Below are 20,256 nucleotides of genomic sequence, written 5' to 3'. Positions count from 1 at the left end.
GAGATGGAAACTAAAAATAAAATGATCTTTACTATATTTCCTACGACTTCCAATTTACCCCAGTGAGAAGTAAGGTAGCGTGAAAAACAGACCATAATTAGGGTGAAAAACATTACCACAAATTATTCAGGTGTCCTTTTTGATAAATTTTAGATCCTCTGTGTGAAATATTATTAATGTGCTATGAAGCAGACAAAAGAAATGTTTCCAAATAATTGCCTATGAAAAGTACTCAGGACTCCCTTGGGTAGAGAGAGGTGGCAGGTTCTTCTGGAAGAGAAGAGAGAGTATAGAAGACTGCTTTTATGCTCACTAAGGAGAGGTGGAAAGACGTGAGAGACTGAAATAAGTAAGATGGATATGCCAGGGAAGGGAACAGACATGATTTCCTAAGAGAGTTAGGACAGGTGACTATTGGTTTTCAAGTCAGGCAACACTGGCCTCTCTAGATGCTGCCATTTCTGCTAGTCCAGATGCAATTACAACTGGATACGGGCAATTAGTTTGAATGACAGCTGCTGAATACCAAAGGGGAAGGAAAGACGATTGGCCCTAGGACCATCCAGCTTAAAAGAGGTTTTCGTGTCCAGAACTGCGCGAGCATGCCTGGCAGGCCCTGGCACGTGTGTTGGCACAGGTAAAGGGTGCAGGCAAGTCGGGCTGCCACGAGCTGGCCGAGTGCTCATTCCCCTCAATACATGGCCTTAGGTGGAAAACTTCTCCACTCTCCACATCAACATGAATAATGTGCTGTAGATATTATTTTTTTTAAGATTTTATTTATTTATTTTAGAGAGAGAGAGAGCAGCGGGGAGGAGCAGAGGGAGAGGGAGAGTCTTAAGCAGACTCCCCGCTGAGGGCAGAGCCTGATGTGGGGCTTCATCTTAGGACCTTGAGATCACAACCTGAGTGGAAACCAAGAGTCGGATGCTAAGCGCCTGCGCCACCCAGGCATCCCGTGCAGTAGATATTATTTTACTATTATATAATTATTGAACCTTGCATGAAGACTAAGACTTGGTTATCCATTCCAGAGATGCAAAACAAAAACAAAAACAAAAAACCTGAGTCTGATTCCTCCCCACAAAGAGCTTATAAATATGCTGGTAATGAGGAAATGAACCCAAGGGCAATTCACACTAGAAACAAAGTAATCAAATGCTCTTGGTTTCTAACATGAATGCATTTCTGCCATGTATTTGGCAGAAGGGTATTTATTAAAAAAGATAGCGAGGCATGAGAAAAAGAGATTTTCCTTTCCTAGTCCTTAGAAGGTGATCAATCAAATCATAAGGATGCTGCTGATTATGGAAAAGCTAAGGTTAATTCAGATCTCGCAAAGATACGTTGAGGGGCATGTCACACACAAAATCTTCATGGCACATTTAAGAAAGAGGTGGAAAAAAATAAGAAAGAAGTAGAATAGATGCCAGAAGCCCTGTGAAAAATACAAAGTGTAGTGTTAGGAGGATCCATCAGGAGCATTTGAAAGAGATGAGCCCTAAAAGGCTGCGCAAAGCCAAGTCCCAGCCGATGGCATGCCCTTACATCACTCGCTCGTGAATTTGCGCCAGATGAAGGCAAAGCGAAATGGCAAAACAAGAGATATGGGGATTAATGAGTACTTGGGGGATGTTAATGCTTGTTGGCATCTCTGGATAGCTCTGAATTGAAAGAAAATAGCCAAACAAAGATGAGCTTTCTGCTAAAAATTTCTAAAAGGAGGCCAAGTCAAAGACAGCAGGAAGAAGATCAAACTCAAGAGTCAAACCCAGGCTTGCCTTGTGAGGATGAATACATTATACGGGGATAACTTTGAAAAAGAGCCTCTGCAGCAGCTCACTCATCTAGAAGCCTGAAAAGCAAAGAAAGGATAGGCCAGAGGTCCTGAGTTAGAAACAGACTGGCTGAGAGCAGAGTCTAAGGCCAGACAAAATAAAATGTTGTGATTGCATTTGGGGAACTGCGAGAATATATGTGGGTGGGTTGGTTTCAGGTTGCCGAATATTTGGTACTTAGGAAGAGGCAAGTCAATTGTGCCCACAAAGGAAGTTTCATTTTTGTTTCATTTGGTAGACATGACTGGCAGGCACCTTGGTATTCTCAAATTATTGCTTGTCTTCTGTCTGCTTAAGACAGATACTTTATGAATAAACAGACAAAAAGCAGAATCAGACCTATAAATACAGACAACAGACTGGTGATTGCCAGAGGGAGGGGGGATGAAGGGATGGGCAAAATGGGGGAAGCAGAATGGGAGGTACAGGCTTCCAGCTATGGAATGAGTAAGTCATAGGAATAAAATACACAGCATAGGGAATCTAATCATTGATACTGTAATCATACTGTATGGTGACAGATAGGAGCTACACTGTGGTGAGCCCAGCATAACAAGCAGAGAAGCTGAATCACTATGTTGCACACCTGAAAAATGTAACATTGTGCGTCAACTATACTGAAATAAGAAAAAAATTAAAAGACAGGTATTTTATCATAGTTTCATACATGAACCACATTCTCAAATATATTAGATAAAAAAACTGTTCTACTATGCTCATCAACATATGAGTAGTAGATATTATTTCAATACTATGTAATTTTTGAGCACAGTACCTAAGACTACTTTGCTATCCACTCTAGTGAAGTAAAAAAATAGCCAAGGATGGCCCCTTCCCACAAGGAGCTTATAAATGAGCTGGTAACAGGGAAATGAATCCCAAGGGCTATTCACACAAGAAGTAAAGTAGTCGTATGCCGTTGGTTCCTAACACAAAAGAATTTCTACCACATATTTAGGGAAGGGGAGAGGTGTGGATTTCAGGAGTTCACAGCAATGACAGAGAAAGATGAGTTCCAATCCAAAGGAGGCAAATTTCCAGTTTCAATAGTAGAATCATAGGAGATTAAATAAATAGATGGATGGGTAGACAGACAGACAGACATGCACACATACACACCATAGATAGACACATACACACATATATGTATATATGATACATAATGGATCTGTATACACACACACACATGCATATTTTCAATATACAAAAATAAACACATTCTAGGAAAGAAGAAACATAATTTCCCTTCCATCCTACCACTCAACCATGGTATACAATATATTAATACATTTTCTTTCTGGTGTTGGGATATTTTAATGTCAAGCATTTGTCAGATCAGAGAGGTGCATACAGAGAAGCTACTCGACAGTGTGATTAGATCCTTTTCCTTGCTTAGGATCCTTTTTCAAAGGACATATTTTGGTAACAGCTCTAAATGACTGGATCTGATGCATAAGAATTGGGACTTGACACCAAAAAGCACTTTGTTTCTTTTTCTATAAGCAAGATTATACATGATAATATACACATAACACATGCACAACCATTATATCATTACAAATAATATTTCTTCATTATACCCTAAAAAATACTCTGTTGAGCTTTTTGAAACACGGCAATTTTGCTTAAAACAAATGACTCAAAACTAATGTCTGTGTGTGCTCTTGTCAGCAAGCCCTCCGTCTCAATTAGAAGTGAAGGGATTTAAGCCAACAGAGTCAGACCATCCTTCGATCAGTGCCCAGAGTAATGACTATAATCCTGGTTTTCTTTTAATTTCCTTTTAGTACTTCCAATGATCCAAATAAAATAAAAGCAATCTAATATTCTCCTTAGAAGTATCTCTTCTGAAAGCTTTCAAATGGTTTTCAATAAAATGATTATGCCTTCTTTTCCCTCAAGCTTATGGCATTTTCAAAATGTCTCCATCAAACACCCTGCCTTGAGAATGTGCCATATGTTTTCATGAAAATGTGGCAATTATTCAAGTAAATATTTTACTATCATTCTCATGTTTCTCTGAATTTCCTAATTACTAGTAGTGCTATATATGTGAAAAGATTGAGTCAGATTGCTTTTATGAGATTCTCATTCACTTTTGCTTTTTCAAGTTTAGCTAATCACGGAAATACTCTGGAATCATCGAAACCAAAACTCGGACATTTTTTGAGACAATTCAATTTTTTTTCCAATTACTTATAAAGGCTTCCAAAGAGGCAACTAGTCAATGTCAAGCCTTCTAACCCAGGGTTTCCCAACCATGGCACTACTGATATTTTTGGCTGGGTAATTCTCTGTTGGAAGGGGCTGTCCTGGGCATTGTAGGATGTTTAGCAGCATGTCTGGCATCTACCTTCTTAGATGCCAGTAGCAACCCCTTCCTCTCTCAGTCATGTTGATCAAAATGTCAGTGGATATTGCAAAATGGCCTTGGAGGCATGGGCACAAATCCCCCTGGTTGAGAAGTTTCCCCCATGAGACAGATGCTTGTCAGTCTATTTGCCCAATGCTCTGGGTTCTTTGGAATCAGTGTGGATGTTAACTGACCACTAGAGAAATTAAAAAATAAAGAACCATTGATCATGGAAAAAATAATCATCATTGAAGTTACCAATTTTCCAAACCTCACCAAAACCAGTTTAGTCCTAGGATCCTTAAAATACATAAGAATTTGCTCCCTATGTCCTATTTGTCACTGCTATTCCTTATTCCCCAGGTGGAATTGGGTGAAATTCTAAGGCAAAAGAGCAACTTCTATAGGTAAGAATCTTTTTTTTAAAGATTTTATTTATTTATTTGACAGCAAGAGACACAGTGAGAGAGGGAACACAAGCAGGGGGAGTGGGAGAGGGAGAAGCAGGCTTCCCACTGAGCAGGGAGCCCGATGCAGGGCTCGATCCCAGGCTCCTGGGATCATGACCTGAGCCGAAGGCAGACGCTTAACAACTGAGCCACCCAGGCACCCTATAGGTAAGAATCTGCTATGTGTCCCAATTGATATCTCAAGTTTGTGAAATATCTTGGATGCAAAAACACTTTTGACATAATAAGAAGCTAAGCTGGGATTTAGTCTGCGAAACACAGTATCTTAATTAGTATTTCCCAGATCATCACTTTACGGTCTCTGGTCTTAGCTCCCAGGAATACCTGAGACACACCATGGTCAACACAAAGAGGATAGAGGGAAAAGTGGATATTTCTGGGAAGAATCTCTATTTATAACTACATATCAATATTGATATCAACATAGAGATAGAGATTACAGCTATAGATCTTCTCTTCCTAAATCAAGACCCTACACAGTGGTTCATGCACCCAGCTCTCCTGCTCAGGAATTTTAAGAAAACCTGCTGACGAATTTATAAGCCCCAAACACAAGAACAGAACTCTGATCTTGAGTCCCTGCCATAGCAGAGGTAAGGAACTAACCTGTGTGCGGATTGAGGAGGATGCTTCCGGGCGGGATGCCTGTCGCAGCCTCCAGTGGAAGGAGGATGTAGCTGGTGCTGGGGGCTGCCTGGCCCCCTGCTCCGCCCTCTGGATAGGGCACACAGCCCGGAGAGCCAGCGGCTACGCCCGTAGCCAGGGGCGCGCCCTGCAGGGGTGCGTGGGTGCGGGGCAGAGACCCCGAGGAGCCTGTGCTGCTGTTAGACTCAGAACCTGCCACAGAAGAAAAGGATCAGAAAATCATCCAACGCAGGGAGCTCTGGATCTAAATGCCTAGTTTACTTAATCCATCCTTAAACCATTCGAGGTGAGTGCTGCAGGACCAGAGCAACATTTGGGGCTCACATTTTATTGAGATATCTGCTACATATTTTTCAGATGTGTCGATTTCCTAGGAAAAGAGAGGTTAAGAATGAGCACTCTCTTTCAGCCTCTCACATGCCCGTAGGGTGGTACATTGGTAAATGGTACCCTAAAGCTTCGGACTCCATGCCTGGAGATGCCCATCACCCCGAGTAATTAAAGCCAGAGGGCTGTCTTACTGGAGGTAGGAGAATAAAATGCCAGGTGGATATTAAAGAGATTGCAGTTTAAGAAGGAGTCCTAGAATGTGCTGATCATGGCATCGCTCTAACGTATTGGTTCTCCAACAACCATAAAGCTGCATTTTGAAGAGGCATGGCCAGAAATAATCTTTTCCCCTCAGATGTGAGTAGAAGAACTGGGTCACTCCTACTGAGAGTGCTTAAGGTGTGTATTTTACATAGTCACAGAAATCTTACTAATGTGCCCAAGAGGCAGACCAAGAAGGGCTTGGCCTTCATAGAATGCTGGATCATCCTTTAGACAACACAGAAGAGTAAAATCATGGGGAGGATTGTGGACTGTGTATTTTGCAAACATGTAGGTAACTGGATTACAAGGTGGACTCTAACCCAGCCTTCTCCCTCTCCCTCCACTGTGGACAAGGAAACACCTGGTATATCCCACGTCCACTAGGCACTACCTGCCCTTCACCACGACCAGACCTTGACCATGGCTGTTCTGGCACCTGGTATATCCCACGTCCATTAGGCACTACTTGCTCTTCACCACGACCAGACCTTGACCATGGCTGTTCTGGGCACTGAATATTAACCAGAGCATTGGAGAGAAAATTCTAACTAGCAGATGATTTGGATGATATCATATAGTACAAGAAATTTTTAAAATTATTTATTAGCTCACGACTATCAATTTATGTCATTAACAATGCATTCTTCTGTGTCATTAAAGGGAAACCATATATAAGGAAGAGTTAACATTGTTTTCAAGATTCTAACATGTGCCCTTGAATTAAACTGGAGACCTTTAAAAATGAGTGATAGGAATACAGCATGTAATTACAGAGAAGAGGGGCCATTGGAGAGAATTTAGAGGAGGACATAGTTTTTGAGAAGGAAGACAGTGATATTTATTGAGCGCTTAGTATGTGTGAGCACCTGGACACACTGTACTAATAAGTACTATTACTGGCTATACAGATAGGGAAGTTGAAGGATAGAGAAGTTCGATAACTAAAGCCGACTTGTACAGCTAGTGACAGAGCGGGATATGAGCTAGACAGACTGATCTAGGTTTAACTGTGACCCAACATTGCTTCCTGAAAGCAAGCATATATGTATGCCAAGGACTGCCACCAGTGTTCTCAGTTGGGAACCTTCTCTTCTTCTCCCACGACTTGATTATTAATAATGATAAAGTTATAGGCTAATTCAGGATGCACCATCTAACAAGTTTAGAATGCTGATGGGTGCTGAGTAATGTATGGGGGAAAAATAAAGAATCTAAAAGGAGATCTGAAAATGCTAAGAGTAGTTTTGAGAGTGCATCCTGGCATGATGTCCCCAAGGTCGCAGCCCCAGTGCAAACTGCAGGGCGTGTTTGTGAACTTGCCCCATGTGATTTGATGCTACAGTCCAAGTTTGACACTAGTGCAGAGAGAACAACAGCAAAAGCAATAAACCATAACAAAACCTTCTGCCGCTAAATGCTGAAGTTCATACAAAATAGGTTCAGCTCACCTCCAGGCTGAGGGGTCAGACAGCGGGAAAGGGTTGGGACTAACGCGGCATGTCCTGAGTAATTTGAGGTGTCAGCTGATGCTGGCAGGGGGAGGGGGGGTTAGGAGAGGGGATGGATGCACACAGCTGATGTGCCACAAGAAAATCCAGAGTGTTTTTTCTTTTTGACTTTCAGAAGATGGCTATTAATCACTGATGTGCAATATCATGTCCTTCTATCAACAGGACAAGAGCAGCACCTTCAACAAGAACAATGAGAATGCAGTGCAAAGACAATGTAAAGAGTCTGTTTCCACAGGTTAAAAGGATAGAAAGGAGACGGATTTAGCTTAAACTCTCAACACTTGCAAAGATGGAGACAGTGAACCCTCTTTAGGGGGGATAGCTCAGCAACCACCATGAAGCCAGGGTTAGTAACTGCCCTTTTTGGCTGGCTTACAACCAGCTTTGAGCAGCCTGTAAACATCAGTCTCTGTTGTGCATACAGCCAGTGTTACTGAAGTTCTCGATCAAAAATGGACGCTAGCAATGGTGATAAAAGGCACAGGATTAGAAATGTTCAAAAAATAAAAAAACCCAAAATTGATATTTGAGAACTTTACTGCTTTGGGTGCTGAGAGTTAAAGTGTGTCCAGTCTCCTTTTCTCAGGGACTTGAATGTTAACAATGGCAAATATTTAAACAGTATGTCTACGTGACAAGTGCTGTGCTAATCACTATGTGAATTACCTAGTTTCATTTTCACAGCAACCTCATTTTGAAAATGAGAACTGATCCTCAGAGATGTTAAGTAAATCTCCCAAGCATACTTCATGTGTGGCAGAGTCTGCGTTCAAACCCAGGCAACAGGACCACGTGGACCATGCCTTACTCCAGAGTGACATGTAGGTAGGGCCAGGGCCCTGACCAGGACTGTGCCAAGTTCTAGGAGATACAGCATAGGAAGTCAATGTTGCCCCAAATCAGATGCTTAGAAGTGGAATCTGGACCCTGAGGGGCAGCTGGTGGAAGGTGTAGGGACAAGACTTCAGGATGACTGATGGGGGACTCTGGTGAACACCCAAGAGAGAGACAGGAAAAAGGAAAAGGGGAAAATGGGGGGGGGGAAGGTCGTGTAAAAGATTGTAAGGCAAAGCAAAATGGAAAACTGACTGGGCAGAGAGGAAGGGTGTGGGCAGTTTCCCTTGGAATAAGGGAGCTCTCCCATTGCCCAGGGAGGAAGCATCCTGAGTATTAGTTCTCGTTCTGCCACTGAGTAGCTGTGTTTTCTTCAGGAAGTGATTACTTCTTCTTTTTTTTTTTTAGATTTATTTTTTTATTTGAGAGAGAGAGAGAGAGATTGTGGTGGGGAGAAGCAGAGGGAGAGAGAAACTCAAGCAGACTGCGCTGAGCCCAGAGCCTGACGTGGGGCTTGATCTCACAACCCTGAGATCACTACCTGAAAGAAACCAAGAGTCGGATGCTTAACTGACTGCATCACCCAGGCACCCCTGAACTGACTACTTCTTTAGACCTTAGTATCCTCTTTTGTAAAATATAAGTCACCAGACTAAATTGTGAGTAGCTATGAGGATGATGGCCTTAAAGTTTTTCTCAGCTTGACCAAACTTTAGACGGGTTTCTTCCAGAGGAGCGTCCCTCTACCTGCTTTTTCTTAGAGCATTTCTGCCCCTTTAGGGTGTAAATCTTCCACTAGCCTCTTAGCCCAGGTATGTCTTTCTTGAGGATTCAGGAGCCATCTCTGAAATGTAACAATCAAGAGAACTAGTGCCCTTGTCTGCCAGTTTCTGTGGGAGGGTAGAAAGAAGACTGACTTTGATAAGCACCAATCAGCGAAGATGACTTAGTTGAATTCACCAACCACCTGTCTACCTTTCCTCAGTGCTTTTCCAGTGATTCACTACAGCACTCCCCTGTAAGTCGTTAGTGCAAGGTTGAGTTCAGTCTTTCACCCCTATTGCAGTAGTCTTGACCCTTATTGCCATAGTTATGAACAGAATCTTCCTTGTCTGTTTATCTTGTCTGATGCAATTCTTCTTTCATAAGGACCCGGAACCATAAGTATTTTTTCCTGAATTAATAATTCAAGAAAATATTTCCAGATTCAGGGCAGAAAATTCAATAGAATGACCTGAAGCTTCTGAAATTACAAGAAGAAAGAGAACATCCAGGATGCATTAGCACTGTAATGAAAATAAACACGAAGAAGAGGAAGTGGTAGAGAGATGAGGTGTCTTGCATTGGCTCCAAAAATACTCTGGAATGTAGACAAGAAGGTGACAACAACAAGAATACCCTTGGATCCCCAAAACAAAATACCATGCCATGTAAAATTACTAAAACAAAACGTAAGGATATCTTATTTCTCCAGAGCATTTGTTCTCAAAGCATGATTTGAAAACAAGCAATCTGTGTTTTTACAAATCCTTCAGGTGATTCTGGCACAGCTACAGTCGAGAACCCCTGCTCTGGAGATCGAGAGAGAGGAAGATAGTAAAGCAATGTCCTCTGACCAGGGTGGAAAGAAATAGATGTCATACTCCTTTCCCAACCTCATAGCTGCGACCAAGAAGCAGCGGAGGTTATGGTACAAGCACCGTTCCTGTCCTCTCCACGAGGAGGATGTTGTGACAAAATGACATCATCTACCTCTGGAGCCGTGTGCTGGGCATCTGGTAGGTGACAGTCACTAAGCTCAGTGTCAGGGATACGATAAGGGAAAGACAGCCCAGGCCTTCAGAGCATGAGCTTCTGTATTCAGACTTCAGCAATAAGCTCCTTCCAAAATGTAGGAAAGCATGTCCCCACCTGGAGAAAGTCTCATCATTATCTATTTAAAGCTCAAACCTATGTAATTAGAGGAGGAGAAGAGTAACTTAAATGTCACAACTCCAGGCTTGATTTCTGAAAGGTCAAAAAAAGAGTTTGCAATTCCACTGCGAATAATGAGGCAAAAAATTGAAAACTTGTGCTGTTCTGAAGATCCATGACAGCAAAACTGACAGCTTTGCTTCATAAAACCATCTTGGGAAATTGTAAGCTTGTTTTGACATTCTATCTTGATCGCCTTTAATTTTTTTTCTTCTTCTTTTTTTTTTTTTATTTTTGCTTTCCGTTCCTGCACCTTGACAAGCTTTCAAAAGGAGACACTTAGATTAAAAGGGAAAAAAAATGTCTGAAGCACTTACAATTTCTAATCATTCTTCAAAGAACATGGCATTTTAGCATTCTTGAAGTGTTTTAAATGTTTCCAAAGAGCTTTTCTTTGGAAGTGATTGGGAGTTTGGTGTATGGAGAATGACGATTAATTTAAAAATCTTAAGAGCTCTTTTGGTGTGCTGGCATTTTTAAGTGCACCATTTAAGGTCCTTGGTTTCTGCATTTTAAGGAGATTTAAAACTATTTAACCTTTCTTAGTTTACAAGAGCTCGAGAGCACCACAGTGGGTTTTCTTGACTTCAGTTGCTGCAATAGTGGGATATAAGAGCAATTAATTAGAGTAAGATATCAAGAATTCACCATTGGTGATATGACAGAAGGCAGAAGGCAGTGTGAGCCCACCTGAGTCTTTCCAAGGAGAAGGAAATATGTATATATATAGTACTGTCTGTGACTAAATGCTATTAGTTTTCCGCCTGTGTAGGAAAACACGAGATAATTTCTTAGGAGCATTTTCAACAACATAATTATCTTAAACCATTAGCATAATAAGCCTAGATTTCACAAAGAGTGCCCCCTAGCGTGAGTATGAAGCTTGAATAGGAAAGTATTCTCAAATTAGGGCAACCATGTCTAATCTCTGGTCAGTGTTGGTCATTCACCATCCCCGTCCCTGCCCTGCAAGCCCAGGTCTGTGAATGCACCCCCAGTGTGTCTGACACCCAGGGCGTGTCACTGAATCACAGCTCTCGACCCCCACCCTAGCTCCGAACTTCTGAGGCAAAACCAAACAGAAACATTACAAATTATCATCACACACTGAATTCATGGAGAACTACTGAAGGGTCATCTGTTACTGTCCCGGGATTCTAAGAGGTACTTTGAGAACATTTAAAAATAATTTGGAAACAATGGTGAGGGATTTTGGAGACGGAGGAGCTAGAGATGGCAGACCATGATGGGGATTTTTGGACTCATATGAACCCCATGGTATTAAAGCTTCCATCAGTTTAAAGTTGTTTCCAGGTCATGGTTCTCATTAGTGCTCACCTCCCAAAGACTGTCCATGCAAACTTGAACTACCTACCTCAAATGATCACTATTCACTTAGAAGAAAACACAAGGTTAAAAAAAAAGAGATACCCGCACCTGGCTACTTGGAACTCTAAGCCTTTCTGAGGCTCACTTTCCCTGTGGCAGTAATAAAAATAAACATGAACTCATGTTTATTGAGGGCTTATAACCTGCCAGGTATTATTCTAACTGCTTTGTGTATATTAACTCTTTTAGTCTTCAAATAACCTTGCAATATAGGGACTACAATTATTCCCATTTCTCAGATGAGGAAACCAGGACACAAATAGGTTAAATAACTTGCCCACAATCAGACTAACAGCATGCCAAAGCAGCAGCCAAAACTATTAATATTATAATTGCCTTACAGTGTGGTTTTAAGAAATTGATCATAGTATTAAATTAAAAACAATAGCTAGCTTTCGTTAAATAGTTACCTTGTGCAGGTGCCTTGGTAACCATTTGTATATAACTAATTGAAATTTAACATACAATAGTTTGCTGGGGCGGTGGGGAGTGGGTAACGTCATATTCTATAATAACCTATGTTTCATAGTGTGAAAGTTGAAATGACATGGGGCACTTATGTTAAGAGGTTTTCAAATGGAGTCAGGAGGCCATTAAGTAGATGGGCGTTTGACACGTCCTCACCTGTAGAACCATGAACTTTCGAACTGGGCCAAACTGCAAAAATGCCAGCCCAAACACCTACAACATGCTATAGTAAGAGACGGCTTAGGGATAGCCTTTGAAACCAATTATATTCAATCAAAATCAGAGTTGTGCCACCAACACCAATCAAAAATTCTTTGTAAACAAGCATTCCCTTCTTGCTTTAAAAACCCCTGATTTTGCTCCCAAGTGGGACACCATTTAGGTTGTTACCCATATCTGTGTACCCTGAATTGCAATGCTTTGTTCCCAAATAAATGCTCTTGCTCAATTATTGCCTCCTGACAATTTTAGGTTGACAACAGATAAGGAAACCGAAGATTAGAGAGGTTGGTAATTTGACCTAGGCACACAGCTAGGAAGAGACAGGGTTGGTGTTTTCATTGCGCCTTCTGACTTCCCAGGTATCTCAGCAATTAATATCATCATCATTAATTAACCAGAAGCCACAGGGAATAATGACTGTATGGGCTGGGTGGAATCTAGGAAATACATCAGGACATAAACCCATTCAGTACTAACTACCTGCTTTGGACAATTTCCCGGTACTCCTGGAACTGGATGTGCTGTCACCCCTGGTCAGCACCGTGATGCCCCCAAAACTTGCCGTCTTGGTCATGGCGGGCTTGAGATTGCGGTTGGAGCTGTCAGAGTCTGTGCTGCTCCAGGCCCTCTGATGGTCCGGCCACTTGAGCTCATTCTCCGAGCTGCTCTGTCGACTCCCGGATGTTCTCCCTGAGCCATCTCTGTTGCCCCTGGAGCACAGCCATCGGAAAGATGCACAGGGACAGTGTTACATTCCATGAGAGGTATGGATCTAGAGGGGGACCTTTCCTGGAAGAGCCGTCTACACAAGACCCTTCTTGCAACCCTTTCCATTAAGCCTGTTGCCTCACAAACTGTGCCACAGATAGCTCATTGATGGGCAGACAGATAACATACCACACATAATGTCATGTTTACAAACAGAAAAACCAAACCTAGAAATGTCAAACCATCCCTCTGCCAGTGAAGGAGAAATAAGTAGAAAAGACTTGGTATAAAATACAGTTGTTAACTTCTCTTATGGAGAGGAAAGGAGGATAAATTCTCCTGACCCAAGTCAACAATGAGTCAAGGTTTGGGACCAATTATGATCTTGAATGATTCTGAAAGCAACTCCCACTGAAGACAAGTTTGTCTGTCCCTTTAGCGTTAAATAATGGACCGTGAGAAAATGCACACAGAGGCAGTGAAGCCGTTTATTATTTTCTAACTTGATGAGATGTCTATCTGAATTCATTAAGGCTTTGGCAGTCAGCACAGAAATCACGGAAATTACTCTGCTGACCTAGGGTGAGAGTTTTGCCCGATGAGTTTAACCTTCATGGGCAGAGGAAAGTGTCTTTTAATCCTTTTCACATAGAAAAACTTGTGATAATAACAACACCAGTATAAACACTACACTGACAGGACACTTTCCAAAGGGATCAATGGAAATAACAAAGCTCCATAGGTGAAAGAACACATTGGTTCAAAATCCAAATTGAGAAAGAGTGAATGTACGGGAAGAGGTCCAATAGGCAGACGTGCTTTCTGAAGACTCCAGAATATCTCTAAGTAGAACACAAAATTACATGTGTTTTATAGAGAAAGTTGATGAAATTTGCATTTTCATTGGTTTCCAATCTGCTTAAAGAGGAACTTAGTGAATATTTTCAAAGCTTTTCCTGCAGTTGGAAATAAGACATGATTAAAATACTCTAAGATCCTCATGGATTATAAGTAAGTAAAGGGGACATAAATCATGGGCAATAGATACAACCCATAATTTCATTATCACTAAACAATGTGATGTGCTCAAGTGTTGATCCAAATCTCACAGATGTGGTCAGTAGCTCTGTTAATAGATAGTCTTCTAAAGACAAAAATAGACTGTGGAGATGTTAGGAGTGTGTGCATCTGATCGAAATGCTCACCAACAAAATTGTACAGAAGGTACACAGAAAATGTTCACTTTTGTTTCAACTTTACCTAATAAACTTTTCTTTTGTTTTATGAGGACTTAAGAAGGTAAATGGATCCAAGAGATAAAAAAAATGAAATGGCTCATCTATGATAGGAACTTTGTAAAATGAGGGGAGGACAGAAAACTCACAAAACAAAAAGCACTCAGTGCCCTGCTGTCCTGCATCAATGTTTCCTTACAGTCTCTCTGTTAGCACCTCAGGATGGCTGGGTTTGGAAGGAGGAACTAAAAATGGACTAGATTGTGAGTAGAAAGTATCACACACTCACCAATGGTCAGATGGCTTGAGTTCTTAAAACTCCTTTGAAATTCAAGAAAGCCAGAGGAGGTGGGGGTAGAGGGGAAAAAACCCAGCCTCTTCGAGGGTGTGGTGTTCCATTCCTGATTGTTTTCCTTTCAAGTACCAAATTCAACTTTACTCTTTTCACATTTAATTCTGATTAATTTGACCGGTCTTTGACAAATCTTGGCAAAATCATTATTTAGCCACTGTGAATGCACCAAGGATGTGACAATAGTCTCACTTGGAGCTAATGGGGAATATTGCATATAGGAAAAGATTTGGGGTAGTCCTTAGCCTCAGCATACAAGATGCCTCAGAAGGAAGCTCTCCATATGCAGGTGATGATCATGAACTCTGCTTGAGTTTCTCTCTCCCTATGCCCCCTGCACCTCCGTGGGAGGAAATGCCAGTGTGGCTGACCTGTCTGCAAAGCAGTGTCCACCACTATTCCTGGGTGCAAACTAGTGTGCTGGAGTTTGCAGGCTTCACTCTGGCCGTGGGTAACTCCTCTAGACTTGTCCCACACCCTTGGCCAATAAGGCAACCTAAGATTTCCTTGACTTCTTCTACCTCTATTCTCCACCAGTTCAAATCAGCATCCCAAAGTCAAGAGCTCTCAAAATTCCCAAAAGAGGGAATTTAAGTTGCTGCTTTAGAGTTAGCATTAATGAGATTCATAATAATGCATCTAATTCTGATTTATGGATCTCTATTTATACACTGAAACAATAATTTATTGCTCTACCTACTGATTATTCACCTTAGCACTGGCAAAATGAGGTCCAGAATTGAATTTCCTATCTGTGTATACAATCATAGACCTCATAGACAAACATAACCACAAGTGCCTTCCTATCCCTCCTAAGCCCAGTCTTGGTCCCTTCCTACCAGAAACCAGGAAGACAATAGTAATGAGGTGTCTGGTCATCAAGAGGAGTTGGTCCTTGTGTATGTAATGAGAATTTGATCCCAGAGTGGTCATAAAGCACATACTTGAAGTTCTGTTTCTGTGCTGATTAATATAACTAACAACATTTATTTTCCTTCATGTCTGTACATGGTATTTTTTTTTTTACCAAGTTAGATATGATGTACACTTTGAGTTGCTTTTACTATTGTGTGGATGTCTTTGTGCTAAGTCATCTTCCTGAGTTTCTGTGCTTGGTGACTCGGTGGGTGATGGCACTCACATTTGTAATGACTGATCTGAGGAGATGGTAACTCTGGCTAGGGACCAGATTTGGAGCTATGTGAAACCAATTGGCCTAGAGGGGCAAGAACCCACATTTCATATATTTATCAGCCTAAGCAGGCCAGATCTGGTGTGAGTACAGGAGTACTGATAAATTCTTCTTGCTCTTCTCTGGGTTTTCAAAGGAACAATGCAGAGTTATTGTTTTAATCTACAAGTGTGATAATAAATGGTCTATCAATACAAGGGGAAGGCATTAGACTATGTAGTTCAGCCTAGAAAAATGAAGGACATTTTAAAAAAAATCTTTTTATTCCTGCCAAAGTGTGAGGGGAACAAATTAATCCAACTTTTCTAATGATGAGGTCCTAAATTCACATTTACTACAAAAAGATACTTTTTGAGCACACAATCCATTTATTTTTTTCCTTAGTCTTTTCTTCCTTCTAAGTGGGCAAGAGGTTTTGTTTGTTTGTAAATGAGTAAGTTTTCTCTCTCCTGCAACAGAGATGAATCCTAATATTCATCAAAGCAGTAACGTATTAAATATATGCATTACATATTGAGTGCATTGATAATGCTGTGTATCCTTTTTGCCCTATAATGAATATTAGAGGTATATTTAATAGGGTAGTGACAACATGGGTATGGTCCCCCTGTTTTCATGGAGCTTCCAGCCTAGTATATAACTTAAAATATACAATATTAATATATAATAAATACATATACATCCATTCTCTTTATCTTACACAGATCTTGATTTAAGTAATTCATCATAATTGGAAGCAATCCTGTACCTTCCCTTGGAAATAAAATCTGTGCTTGAAAAACATATTTGAAATATTATGATGGATAGTAGTGGCTAAAAATCAACTACTCAAACGGAGTTATCATTGGTGTTTTTTCCAGTATCAAGCATGTATATATAATTGCAAACTATCAGAGAAATTTTAACTTGGTGTAATTCACCAAAGTTGAATCTTAAATCAGTGTACTGCCAAAGTTAACCTTTGAGGGGAAAACAAAAACAAAAACAAAAAACCCACCAAAAATGGAAAATCAGAGGAAGAACCCGAAAGGATTATATACCAAGCAGTAATTTCCTGGTCCCATAGCTCAGCATTATCCAATATGGCTTCAGTACCAGCTCTGTAACAAGCTTTACAAAGATAGAACCAAACATATTTATTTCATGAACAGATATTTTATACTAATACACTTATATTTAACATTGATTCTGCCACATAATCTGAAAACACAGTTTTAAAAAAGTAAGCCATACCAACCGAAAGAGCTGTCTTTTCTTATAGGTCTCATTGCATATGTTACTGTCTTCCAAGAGCCTACTGGAAATGAAAAACATGGTTTTTATGATATAAAACCTAATGACTCTAAAGGCCCTGTGCTAAATGGATGTGTACTCTTTTGTAACAGTACTGCTCTTGCAAACCAACCCCGTGGACTATATTTTATGTGCATGATATTGAATTTTGCAATAATAAATTAATGACAGCATGATTTTTCCCCTATCCTAGGATTGAGGTACCAATACTTGATAAAAAGGAAAGGAAGAAGAAATAGAACAAATGGAAGAGGGGGAAAATAAAAGAAATTGATGTTTAATAGATATTTAATTAAATATACTCATTGTGATTTTTTTTTCCTTTGGGTAATATTAAAGTTATCTTTTTATTTTTTTTTAAATATTTTATTTATTTATTTGACAGAGAGAGACAGCGAGAGCAGGAACACAAGCAGGGGAAGTGGGAGAGGGAGAAGCAGGCTTCCCGCGGAGCAGGGACCCCGATGCAGGGCTCGATCCCAGGGTCCTGGGATAATGACCTGAGCCGAAGGCAGACGCTTAACGACTGAGCCACCCAGGCGCCCCTAAAGTTATCTTTTTTTGGGGGGGGCGGTTGCAGAGAATGAAATACTGACATTCCAAAGACAGGTATCCAAGAAATGTATTTATTTTTGTAGGGGAATTTACTCAATTAAATTTTTGCTTTTTGGAAATATCAAGACTTGTTCGTATATGCAATGCATGTATGTGACCAATTATTGTAATGATGAATATAATTCAATTTGAATCTAAGGAACACTTAAAGTGCATTAGCAGTCTTTTTATGCAAGATCCAAGTAAATGAATAAAATTTGGGCATAAGGCAGGGAAAATGATTGGCTGGATGACTAGGGAATAAGGTTTCCCACTAAACTGAATTATAAACACTCACTTCATCGTTTTAGTTAGAATATAGAATTTTGGAATGCTTCATCATTATCCCTAAGATGTTAGTGCTCATGGATTCTTAATTTAACTGTAAATAGAGAATATTCATGTAAATCTGAATGGATTTTTGAGGTTGCTTTTGAATGCCTTCTTTAGACATGTTTTCTACTTTCATCTATTCTTCTAGAAGAGGCGGTTCAATGAGGGGGTTAGCTACTCAAAGATTTCTAACTGCTAATATTAAAGATAGCTTTCCCCCCCCAAGCATCTCTAATGCCCAGTTTAAATTTTCTCTAAGTACTAGAATTTAATCAAACAGCCTCCATTTTAATCAGTTTTACAGGGGCACCCATTAAGCCGACCCCTGAAATAAAGTTAAGCACCACTTTCTGAAGGGATACCATATTTCCATTCCAACTTGCCCACTCTGCTGCACCTTAAATGTGATTAAAACAGTTAGTGTGGAATTCTTGAATTCCCCTTGAAAACCTGCAGTTAAATCAATGGAGCATTTGAATATCTATGTCAGTTTAGAACTATTTCTTAAAAGTATATGTTAAATTTGAAAACCTTTGGCTCATATGCTCAAGACTTTGTATAAGTTGTGTAACCCATTCATCCCTGCTAACTCCCAAGTTAGTAAATTTAGATCAGTTTAGATAGATTTCCAAGTTAGATTAATAGGTTGTTTAGAGTGAGAAACTTAAAACAATATTATTCCAATCATTGTTTGCATAGCTATATATAATTATGGGGCACAGGAAGTGGCTAATGATACCCAATATACAAATACAGTGAACAGTCTCGTCCATAAGCCAATGAAATTGCAAGTTCATTTATGCTTTGTAATGCCTGGTAAAGGTAACAGGAAATAGACCTCTGGAAGGACCAGAAGTCGAGACTTTACATAAGGAAAATGTACAAACTTATGTTTGGAAGTAACAGAAAAATATTTCCCCAAATTAAATAGTTTTTATGCATGCTAAATAACATACATGTGTACGCATATAAGTGTGTATGCATAGATATATGTATTTACTTATACATATATTCAAGCACACACTTATATATGAGATATATACCTATGAATATACAGGACACACATGACAGACTTTGTTCCTCTAAAGACATGAAAAAGCAAATTTCATTTTACCTGTTTTCCACAAAAAGGCTTTCCTGGGAGCAAACTGACTGAAAAATAAAAAAAGGCATTGTATCAGACGTTCTGGATGTGCTGAGGGATCCCAAATCCTTGCCTGCTTTTAAAACTACTTTTCCCCTCCAAGAGGAAAAGAATTAAGAAAAATATGTACTATGTTTTGAAAAAGTGGAAATAAAAAAGGAAAAAAAATGGTTAGAGTTAGAAGTGTAAACCATTCTCTTTCTCTTTCAGCACACAAGTACTTTTCCATCACGGCATCTCCAGGTTACGGATAGATTTAGCCCGTTTAGCATCAAGGTCAGGAGAAGAGAGATGTGAATGAAACTGTCTGAGAATCAGAGAACCATGTGACCATCGGATCCTGAGCTAGCAGTTTCTTCTGGGGCTACGGAGATGCAGCTCCCAACAAGAGCCAAAGGACTGGTTCAAATCAAGGCAGAGCATGTGCACTTAGCATGATCCACCCTGAGGATGGGAGAGCCATAGAACCACAATCCTGCAGTTATGACCTGGCAATGATAGACTCTCTTGAAATAAACAGACTGACTGCAAGACTCTCAAAATTGAAGAGATGCCATCAATCAATTTGCAGAGGGGGGGGCGCGCAGAAGACATGTGGGAACAAAATGAACCTAATCAGGAAAAAAAAATGTCAAGCCCATCTAATATTTTGTTTTGTTCTGTTTTTCACACAGAAAAACAATGACTTTCTTCTTAGCTTCCATTCCCCTAGCTATCACTTCTCCACTATCTTGTGTTTAATACACATAAGGAAGAGAAAATTCCATTACCATTACAAGCTGGGAAAGGCAAATTAAATTTTAACAAGCAGAAAAAGAGAAGTCTAAACCAAATATGGTGCAATGGCCCTATAACATAGTGACTGTGTTTAGGAATTAACAAAAAACCATTTTCAAAGTACTGAGTTTCTAACCATAAATATATATGCCATATTATACGTGCAGATTTTCTAAATGATGAATAAATGACATGCTAAATGAGTAAAATGAGACTTAACAGGTCCATTTTAAGAGAAAATAAAACTAAAGTAAATAAGGACCTTTTAATATCGAATTTTTAAAAGATTAGCTAATGTAACCACTACTCAGAGAGGAAAGCAGGATATTG

The 20,256-nt window shown here is 40.1% G+C and overlaps 1 protein-coding gene across 25 annotated transcripts in view; it reads right to left on the bottom strand.

Moving 5' to 3' along the window:
* The window catches only part of ARPP21 (cAMP regulated phosphoprotein 21), a 154,644-nt gene that overhangs the window by 59,581 nt on the left and 74,807 nt on the right, over positions 1 to 20,256 (bottom strand). For 10 of the 25 annotated variants that reach the window (XM_031024148.2, XM_081824054.1, XM_081823985.1 and 7 more), the window contains 4 exons: positions 19,120 to 19,157; positions 17,023 to 17,082; positions 12,776 to 13,008; positions 5,268 to 5,498 (listed from right to left, as the gene is read on the bottom strand). In XM_031024148.2, the coding sequence (XP_030880008.2) occupies positions 5,268 to 5,498; positions 12,776 to 13,008; positions 17,023 to 17,082; positions 19,120 to 19,157 (562 nt within the window). Of the gene's footprint in view, positions 1 to 5,267; positions 5,499 to 12,775; positions 13,009 to 17,018; positions 17,083 to 19,119; positions 19,158 to 20,256 lie in introns of all 25 variants that reach the window. The other 15 variants (XM_081824065.1, XM_081823993.1, XM_081824039.1 and 12 more) reach the window with 9 other exon arrangements.

This window comes from Leptonychotes weddellii, chromosome 1 (genome assembly GCF_054177405.1).
Source record: "Leptonychotes weddellii isolate Sample4059 chromosome 1, ASM5417740v2, whole genome shotgun sequence".
NCBI lineage: Eukaryota > Metazoa > Chordata > Mammalia > Carnivora > Phocidae > Leptonychotes > Leptonychotes weddellii.
This window is presented reverse-complemented; position numbering and strand designations above follow the sequence as displayed.